The 10,931-nt window shown below is 33.7% G+C and overlaps 1 protein-coding gene and 2 non-coding genes across 3 annotated transcripts; 1 reads left to right on the forward strand and 2 right to left on the reverse strand.

Annotated features, from left to right (window-relative positions):
- Nucleotides 1-6,956: 6,956 nt before the first annotated feature.
- On the reverse strand, nt 6,957-8,295 carry LOC137397314 (uncharacterized). Its single transcript, XM_068083603.1, has 2 exons — nt 8,292-8,295; nt 6,957-7,315 (listed from the first exon to the last, which is right to left on the reverse strand). The coding sequence occupies exons 1-2, from the start codon at nt 8,293-8,295 to the stop codon at nt 6,957-6,959; spliced, it is 363 nt and encodes a 120-aa protein (XP_067939704.1).
- On the forward strand, nt 8,157-8,263 carry LOC137397845 (U6 spliceosomal RNA). The gene has a single exon (XR_010978891.1). It is a non-coding gene; the product is annotated as a U6 spliceosomal RNA (small nuclear RNA).
- A 2,311-nt stretch (nt 8,296-10,606) lies between the features above and the next one.
- Nucleotides 10,607-10,713, reverse strand: LOC137397842 (U6 spliceosomal RNA). The gene has a single exon (XR_010978888.1). It is a non-coding gene; the product is annotated as a U6 spliceosomal RNA (small nuclear RNA).
- Between the last annotated feature and the right edge of the window lie 218 nt (nt 10,714-10,931).

A 10,931-nucleotide genomic window follows, 5' to 3' on the forward strand; every position in this document is an offset into this window, starting at 1 on the left:
GTCCACCGAGCCTGTATAAGTACAAAGATGGAAAAAGATTTTAACAACAGTTTATGACTAAAAGTTTCATACTGCATGCAGTAATCATCAGATGCTAATGTGAAGTCCTTATATATATTATCCTTATGTGAAGTCCTTCAGATATATTAAGATGATATATATGTCTTCACATTAGCATCTGATGATTACTGCATGCAGTATGAAACTTTTAGTCATAAACTGTTGCTAAAATCTTTTTCCATCTTTGTACTTATATATATTTATATATATTTATATATATATATTCATATATATATATTTATATATATTTATATATATATATACAATATGTAAAAGTGGAACTTCACTCTATAAGTTAAACATTTTATTACTAATAGTTTCATGTGGTACAATAAGTATCACACTCTTCAGATAAAATGTCTAAAATGAATTTCATACACCAGTAATATGCTGTTATACAGAGTTAGATAAGCTGATAATTGGATGAGGGTACAGAAGCCAAAAGCCAAATAGTTAGGTGATACAATTAGGCAGCAAGAACTTAGATGAATGTCTGCATGATGATAATAGCTCGTTATGTCCATTAAGAGTACCTAGTGATGGTCTGTAAATAATAAAGAATTTCTCCCATAAGCATAAGTTACACTTGTTGGAGATAGTGCTGTATGCTTTAGCATGTTGTAGAGTTTTCCATGATATTGTGTAGTTGGTCTTATTGTCCTTTAGTGACCATATATGTTTGCTTAATTCAGTAGGGTTTCTTTTAGATGAATGGTTAAAAAACGCTTTATGGTTTGTAAAAGTATTATCTGTGAGTCTAATGTATGTTTGGTCTGATATATCAGGCTACTGTTAAAATCAACACCGATTCACCAGACCAAACATACATTGGACTCACAGAGAATACTTTCAAGACGCGATTCACAAACCATAAAGCGTCTTTTAACCACCCATCTAAAAAAAACCCTACTGAAAAAACTTAGTACTCTCCTTCACCACTTAGACTACATTGCAGCTAAATAGCTTGCCTTTCACTTAAAATACACATAATCTGCTGATGAAGGGTTGCTTAAACAGTGGAGATGGATTCAGCTACTAAAGATATCACACTGAATCCACAAACTAGTGCGAACAGTCTTGCAGAGAGAACAGAAAGCAGAGGATGACACCATCGTGTGATAAGTAGACTGCAACAGCTGTTAAATGTTATGTACCATGGTACAATACTTTTGCAAACACAGAATGTGTTTTAGCAAACTTTTTTCTTTATGAATACAAAATAAATACATAAAATGAAATCTGAACGCATTCTTTCAGATATATTAAGAAGATATATATGTCTGAAAACCTGGCACTGATTAAAAAATAACAAAAATTTAGTTTTGACAAAGCTACCCTCAGAACGTCTGTCTGCAATCAAATTTAGAGTGAACCTTTGCAAACACTGTTTTATATCTAAGTGTATCTTGTATCTTAATCACATTTTTTACCAAGTAATATAATTTATGATTTTTATGGTTTCACATTTTTATTTTATTCATGTTATTTTTTCAGTCAGCATCAGCTTTTAATGAGCATATATACAAATATTTTATTTCTTTTACACACCCACACGCATGCACGCAGGCATGCACGCAGGCACGCATGCAGGCATGCACACACACACACACACACACACACGCACGCACGCACGCACGCACGCACGCACGCACGCACGCACGCACGCACGCACGCACGCACGCACGCACGCACGCACGCACACACACACACACACACACACTTGAAAAAGTACAAAAACAACTGTTAGTTGAATCATTAAAAATATAAAACAACCCTGTTGAGTCTTGTCCCATATATCTAAGGTAAATAAACCGTGCCTCTGACAAGCCTAAAGACTCTATGATTAACATCATCTAACCTTATATGTTTTTAGATCGGTGAGAGGAATCAGGCTGATCATAGAAAAAAAAAGGATGAACAGCCGCCATTCTTATATAAAGAAAAAGCAGGCCATGAAATGACGACCAATAAGATCGACAGTAGCTGGTTTTGTCCACTGTTGTATATGAGACATTGCCCTAATTCTCCTATTGGCCTTGTCTCTGGCCAGTTACCTTCAATCTAACAATAAAGGTTTTACTAGATAGATAGGCTTGCATTTTGGAATACTATATTAAATACAGGGACATTATACATTCTCAATTGAAAATATTTTTCAAATAGCTAAAAACAATACAACAATGTCAAACATTACATAATAAGTTATTTTCTTTTAATATTAACTTATTTTGTATGATATTAACTTATTTTGTACGACAAAGCAGTCATATGCTAAAGCAAATCTTCTTATAAAACACTTACATTGTATTTAATTGGACATTCAACAGCATGAAAACCAACCACAAATACTTTAGACTCTGCAAAAAAACAAAATCAATAAATAAAACAATTTAACATTACAGTGAAAAAGTGATTATTAATCAAAAGCAGCTTATGTTGGTAATTTAACTTTGCGAAATGTGAACAGAGATGTAGGCTTTGCACTCCTTGCTTGGGAGAATAGGTCATTAAAGTATATGACATAGCCCACTATAAACTCACTATAAATCATTGAATTTCACTAAAACAATGTTAGAATATGATTTAATTCAGAATAGTTTGGTATGCAGTTTATACTTTACACTTCATTTTTACTTGCCTTTTTATTTCAGTTTGCAAAAAGACAATGTTTGAGAAAACTCAACTTTATATAATGGCATTACTTTGTATGTTGAGACAAACACATGCCGAAAATTTGATGGTATATTAAAAATATTGTATATAGCGGTGATGATAAACTTATGGAAGATTGTCTTTTTAATTTGTTGATTGGCAGTATCACAAAAACCAAAAAATTAAAAAATTGCTTTCAAGACATCTAAATTATTAGGTCAGACCAACAATCGGAACAAATGTTTATGACTACATGCATATAAATGTTTGTTGCCATACCCTCCAATAGCCTTCATTTTTATGAACACAAATAAGGTCACAACAGAAACTTATGCTCAACTAATGTTGGGCATAAGGAAAACTGAAAAAGCAAATAACAATTCTCAGGTTGATAAGTTGGCAGTTGTCAGTTCTGGATTAGTGCTCATAAGCTTGATTTATTTTGGGGTGATCAGTAGAGGTGCTTTATAAAAACACCATAGGCATAAGACGACAGCCATCTACGACCATCTCCTTTCTCTGTGGTTCCTGATGATCAGAGTCAGAGTTACAGAGCCTGAGTGAGTATGAGTTGGCTGAAACATATGACACCACCATTGTTGCTGCTAGTGTAACCTTCTGATGCAAAATATGATCTTTCAACTTTCATGTTCCATGAACGCCACTCATCTTTTATCAAAAGTGTTCTGACTTACCATCTGATAGTTGTCTTCTCCCATCTCAACAATGACTCTAAGAAGTTATTACAAAGGGTAGTAAAAGGAGCTATGAAACTTAGTGGCGTTTCAGAGTTGCAGTCTGTCCAACAACTGCATGTATATGACTGCCGCCTAGCCACACAAAGCTTAAGGTTAATAATATCAGAAGTCACACCAACCTTGTTTTGACAAAACTACCCTCAGAACGTCTGTCTACGATAAAATTTAGTGGGAACCTACGCAAACACTGTTTTAGATCTAAGTGTACATCGTATCTTAATCTCATTTTTGCCAAGTAATATTATTTTTATTTTTTTTAATTTTTATTTTATTTATGTATTTTTCAGTCAGCATCAGTTTGTTTATGAGCATATATACAAACATTTTTATTTCTTTTACTGAAACAAATACACAAACACACTTACTCATGGAACCTGCATAAACAAAATTAAAATAGAGTAAAATGAAAAACAGAACTTCCTGAGTAACCTACATTTAATATCTTCAAGTGAGGAACATTGGCCGCAAAGATAATCGCTGGTGGTTGCAAGATAAGCTGCTTGGTAAATTAAAACTTTTTGTTAAAACTGCTTAAAAGCACCATGCAAGTGAACACAGATACATTGTACATCGCTAGATTCAAAATCTCACTACGACTTAGAATATCTCATGAAGCTATGGTTAGGATGAAATAAAATTGGATTCTCTGCGAGTTCCCAAACCGAAGGTTATCAATTGACTTACACATCATTAGGTTTCTTCACAGGTGTCTGTGTTCTGAAAGGAAAGAGTATAAATGTATTACTCCAAAGATCTACTCTTGAGGTCATTTCTAAAGACATTATGCCTTGCATAACGCCAAACAGAAAGATTTTTTCAGCATACATGTACAGTATACATATCTAAATTGTCAGTTTCAGCATGGCTCAGCACAGCCAGAAACCATGAGTTGCTCTACGCGAGCACAAGCAAAAGAAATCTGACTCTATGAAAGCCTAGAAGCTTTATACAACTTAGCAAAAATAGTGTGCATTATCAAAAGAGAACCTCGGTCATATGATTATTCTTGATATAAAAGAATGAAGAGCATAGACCCTACTGATTATACTTATAATATAACTAGGTGCATGCCCGGTGTTGCCTTGGTAATAAAAAAGTCTTTGGAGAGAAAATTTACTTCTATTTAACTTATTCCACATTTACCGTGCTAACCTTTAAACTTCATATTATGAAAAAAGTATTTTTGTGAAGCTTAAATGAATGAGGAGAAAACATAAAACAACTGTAAAGGTTTTGAAACTGTTTCAAACAACTGTAACTTTTAAATTTCATGTAATGAAAGAAGTGTTTTGGTGAAATATATTAGGAAGACAAATATAACTATAAAGATGTTTAAATGTAATTGTGAAATCATTAGCAAGTAATGGCTAAATATAGTTTGTTTTGCTATGATTGCAATGAAAAATAATTTGGTATACAATTATATGATTTTATTTCGTTTCAGTGTTGGCATCGTAAAGAGAAAATATCGTATAGAATGGTGTACTATGGTACAATGGGTTTCTACCCATAGTAATAATCTAATACAAACACCTGGTAAAAATAATCAAAATCATCATATTAAAAATAGTAACAAAACAATATGTTAACCTTAGTAACTATAGTTACCTACAATAACTTTAGTGCTTTTTGTGGTTATGATCTGCAAGAAAATGTAACATTCCAATGTACTATGCGCAGAACGTACTGTGGAAAGTTTTTACCTCCGAGACAGACAGGTAACATAAATTGTAAATCTAACTTGAACGAATTTAGCGTACTAAATACCGATTTTAGTAAACTTCAAACTTTCAACTAAAATTTTATCACTTATCTGTTTTCAAATCCATGACGAGCAACGTATATCTCTTAATAACGTATATAATCAACACACGAATCCATGACGAGCAACCTATATCTGTTAATAACGTATATAATCAACACACCAATCCATGACGAGCAACCTATATCTCTTAATAACGTATATAACCAGCACACGAATCCATGACGAGCAACGCATATCTCTTAATAACGTATATAATTAACACACGAATCCATGACGAGCAACCTATATCTCTTAATAATGTATATAATCAACACACGAATCTATGATGAGCAACCTATATCTCTTAATAACGTATATAATCAACACACGAATCCATGACGAGCAACGTATATCTCTTAATAACGTATATAATCAACACACGAATCCATGACGAGCAACCTATATCTCTTAATAACGTATATAATCAACACACGAATCCATGATGAGCAACCTATATCTCTTAATAACGTATATAATCAACACACGAATCCATGACGAGCAACCTATATCTGTTAATAACGTATATAATCAACACACCAATCCATGACGAGCAACCTATATCTCTTAATAACGTATATAACCAGCACACGAATCCATGACGAGCAACGCATATCTCTTAATAACGTATATAATTAACACACGAATCCATGACGAGCAACCTATATCTCTTAATAACGTATATAATCAACACACGAATCCATGATGAGCAACCTATATCTCTTAATAACGTATATAATCAACACACGAATCCATGACGAGCAACCTATATCTCTTAATAACGTATATAATCAACACACGAATCCATGATGAGCAACCTATATCTCTTAATAACGTGTATAATCAACACACGAATCCATGACGAGCAACGCATATCTCTTAATAACGTATATAATCAACACACAAATCACCAAATTTTAATTTCGAAAAGAATTTTTGTTGATGTCGTTTGGCAGGAAAACAAACTTGCTCTAGTATGGCGAGGATGAAAAAGCATCGTGCTTTATAAAGTTGGGCATAACATATTTTATAACAGGGGCATCGTAACCCGTAGGCCCAATATATCAATTAATAAGTGATTTAGCGGGTGAAACCAGGAAAAGGTTATACAGTATATCATGAGGGCGATGGCATCGTAAGAACCTTTGTAGACTTGTGTCTAGATGATTGTTTACCAACATGTGGGTGCAATCTTCGTGAGTTCAAATCCAGCACTATGTTAGCTTTTCATTCCAAACATTTAATAGCTTGACACATCGAAGTACAGAATAATAGAAAAAACACAACACTGAGATTTATATATATAGGTTGGTTAAGCAACATAGCCACCTCATGAATATATTTATAATATTGTTGAGAGAGGAATATAGGCCTTTTGATTATGTTGTGCCATACAAAATGAGGAACATAGGCCCAAGTGAGTATTTTATGTAATATCAGTTGAAGAACATAGACCCTCATGGATGTATTTATATTACATTTGAGTGAGAAACATACCTCATGATTATATTTATTTGCTATATCATTTAGTGAAAAGCATCAGCTTTCTTGGCATATAAATATCATGTAGTGAAAACAATAGGCCTAGAAATAAATTGTATATTATCACAGAGTAAGTAACATAGGCTTAATTAGTAGTAGTGGCATGCTTCTGTCACAAGATGACAATGCTTGGTAGTGTTTTCTCATGTTCTCTGTTTTCTTATCAGGAGTTTCTTAAAGAGTTTTTGTGTGTCAGCCTTGCTGCCTGAGTAAAGTTTAGTCCTCCATTGCACTCTGTCTTCAGATACAGTGGTCCAAGTGTTAGGGACAATATTAAAATCTTTGAGATCTCGTTTAAGTAGGTCTTTAAAGCGCAGATATGGTCTGGCAGTTGGGCGGGTTCCGTTCTCCAGTACACCATGAAGAAGCTGATGAGGGATTCTGTCAACTGGCGTATGATTGACATGACCAGCCCAACGAAGTCTGATGAATTTCAGTTTGGTAGAAAGAGGAGCAGATCCAGTCAACCTGAAGAGGCCTTCATTAGTGAGTTTGACATAGGCTTAAATGATTATAATAATATTGTTATAAAGTGAAAAACACAGATTTCATGTCTTTCTATGATTAAAAATGTAGGTTTACACAAATACCTTGTATTTTGTACACGTGTAATTCATTAATTAAAGAGATCAATTAAGAAGTCTATAGATTTATCGATATTACTTGAAGATAATAAATATATGATTGAATGAGATTGTTTTTTTTGAGTGTGCCAATTAATACTTTGTGCATTGTCACTATACAATTGTCACTACTACCAATTTTGGTAGTACCTTGTTGAAAACATGTTGTGAAGTATGACTATTGATTACCACAATAAAAATTGCTCATATATATATATATAATTTTTAGTGAACGTTCATTTGTTGAAGGTTTTTATTTTCTCTTAAATGTAGCAAAGTAATTTGTATTTTTGTAACGGCGAGCTTTGGTAACAAAGGTTTTGCTATAAAACACAATTATTGCATTTGTTTTAGAAGTTGTCAGTTCTTTTGAAGAATTTCGCTCAATTTTGCAAAAAAACGCGAAACAGAGCCTTGCGGAACATAGAACATGCGGAACATAGACCTGTCACCTAATAATCATCCAAAATAATCAAATCTCTTTATTATTACGCGCCCTATGATGTACATATATGTGTTGCACCCACAGTCTTATGCAACTCAATACATACATAAATACATCTATAAATAGTAAAAATTAATTACAGGCTAGACAGTTCCGAAAAAGTGCTCCTATCGAAATATAACCATTTCTATAATAGTTGGTTTATTAATCTACGGTATACACTCGACGTTGTACGTTACAACCAACAAACATATACAATACATTTAGACATTTATGCACTCTCTTAGGAGGTACATATACTAAAATTGGGATGATACAGAGAAGATTAGCATGGCCCCTGCGCAAGGATGACGCGCAAATTCGTGATGCGTTCCATAGTTTTAGCTGATTATAGTGCAGATCAAATTTACCCATAATTTTGCAAAATCATTAAAGTACAAATTCTTTGAAATCATTTATAAAATTATTAGTTTAAACCCATATTAAGTATTAAAAAGCATGCATGTGAAATAGTAATTATCGAACATTAATTGCATGTTTATACCATTTTGTGAAGACATGTGCCTTTAACACTCTTTTTACAGCTGAGTGATAAAATTCATTCTATGCTCTAATAGTTTTCCATCCTTGCTTTAAAAAGTATAGCAATAGTCGTTGGCCAATGCTTGGGATACTGAAAATGCTTCAACTGATAAGAAAAAAATTAGTCAAAAAACCTTTCATGGTGCAAATAAAAGACTATAACAAAACACAATAAACTGTCACCCTGCCACTCACTTTTACTGTGGAATAACATTTTTAGTCATATTACTTGGAATTTACAAACTATTTGTACTAAGAATACAAATGGTGAGCGAGGTACGATGGCAGGTTGAATGTGTTAGGAACTCATCAATGCCTTCTGCAGAAATGTAGATGTTCTCAGAGTTGTCTTCTCTCAGTCCTATTATACTCTATTATATTACTGTATTATATACTCTAGCTCACAATTTGGGTACATCGACAATCTTGTAGCTACCAGAGCAACAGACATTTGAGATTGCCTTGTTTCAGTTTTTATGTTTCAAACTCTAAGGATTTCTTGCTTTATCCGTCTCAATCCAGTAGACAACGTGAGCCCATTCCTTCTAATTGGCTTTGTGTTTGTATTCCTAAAACATTAGAATCACTTGTCAAGGTTACTGATGTGTACTTCACATGGATTCCCTCACTTCCATAGGTAATTTTAGTAATAAACAAAACAAGAAACAATTTTGCTGGAACTGATTGTGCAAATTTCAGTTTGCCAAGCTTTTTCTGTCCGTCAGTTTGTATGTTCGTCTGTTCATTTGTTCACTCTATGGTTTAGGTCAGAGTAGATAATTAGCACAGTCAATCACTGTATGGTTTAATTTAGAGTAGATAATTAGCACAGTCAATCACTTTATGGTTTAGTTCAGAGTAGATAATTAGCACAGTCAATCACTCTATGGTTTAGTTCAGAGTAGATAGGTAGCACAGTCAATTACTGTATGGTTTAGTTCAGAGTAGATAAGTAGCACAGTCAATCACTCTATGGTTTAGTTCAGAATAGATAATTAGCACAGTCAATCACTGTATGGTTTAGTTCAGAGTACATAATTAGCATAGTCAATCACTCTATGGTTTAGTTCAGAGTAGATAGGTAGCACAGTCAATCACTGTATGGTTTAGTTCAGAGTAGATAAGTAGCACAGTCAATCACTCTATGGTTTAGTTCAGAGTAGATAGGTAGCACAGTCAATCACTCTATGGTTTAGTTCAGAGTAGATAATTAGTACAGTTATAACAGCGCGGTATGCTGCTCTAAGGTGGCTTTTAACTCCTAAAGCCTAAAGATTTCTTAAGAGAGAGTGCCTGGTCTTATAAGCATTTATTAGCTAAACTATCATGAGTACTGACAGGCTAACGAGGCTAACAATGATCACTCTCTTAATAAAAAGTCAGCAATCCTTTATATAGTGTTGGTAGCATAATAGTCATTAATCATACTGTATAATGAGCCAAGCACAAGATACAAAAGAGATACAAGTAATAAGTAATACTATTACAACTTTGTTGCAGGCACAATGGTCTGACAAAGAAGGTTAACATTGACGCAGATGGCAACTTGGTGCCTTACAAGACTGTGTTCAGGTGTAATGGTGGATTCAGTGCAATTATTATGTAAATGAATTTCTTAAGAAATGAATACTAATAAAACGTATGTAGATCTGTTACACAATCTTCTGAATAGAAAAATAGCTGTCATATAGAGAAGATATCGCAATATTTCAATGTCGAGAAAGACATATCTCACAATAACGTGTGAATAGTATTGTGAGGTATCAAAGACCGTTGCGCCATTCACGATTTGCCAGTTGAAAAGTTATATTCTTCATTTTTCTTCTGAAGTGCCTATTCATTCATCTAACACAGGAAATAGACGCAAAAGTTAATACGTGGATTATGATGATAAATTTGAGGGTGTTTATGGACAGATGTATGTATACTTCAAAGTAATGGTGAGTGAGAGAATGATAGAAATTTAAGTTGATTCAGATTGATTGATGAGAATGTCTAAAATAGAATTAGAAAGAAATGAATGAATAGGTACTTTAGAAGAAAAATGGAGAGTAGGTATAACTTTTTCACTGGCAAATCGCAAATGGTGCACCGGTCTTTGATAGTAAGGTGCTCTAAAACCTATGCCAAACGAAACACATGTAAAAATATGGAACGCTTCATGATTTTGCGTGTCATCCTTGTGCAGGGGCCATGCTAATCTTCTCTGTATCATTCCAATTTTAGTATATGTACCTCCTAAAAGAGTACAGTCTTATGTAAAACTGTGATGTATATGTGGCGACTGGTATAAACATAAAACATGGAGTGTATGAGGGCCATATCTTCCTATACTGCAGCTACTGCCATGGCAGTACCATTTTTTGACGCTTAAAATCCCAAAATTCATGTCATTTTTGCTTGATTTTAATCTTTTGGCTGGGGAAATGATAAAAATGTCATTTATCGGTTGCGTGAGGAAACGACAT

This window comes from Watersipora subatra, chromosome 5, assembly GCF_963576615.1.
Source record: "Watersipora subatra chromosome 5, tzWatSuba1.1, whole genome shotgun sequence".
Taxonomy (NCBI): domain Eukaryota; kingdom Metazoa; phylum Bryozoa; class Gymnolaemata; order Cheilostomatida; family Watersiporidae; genus Watersipora; species Watersipora subatra.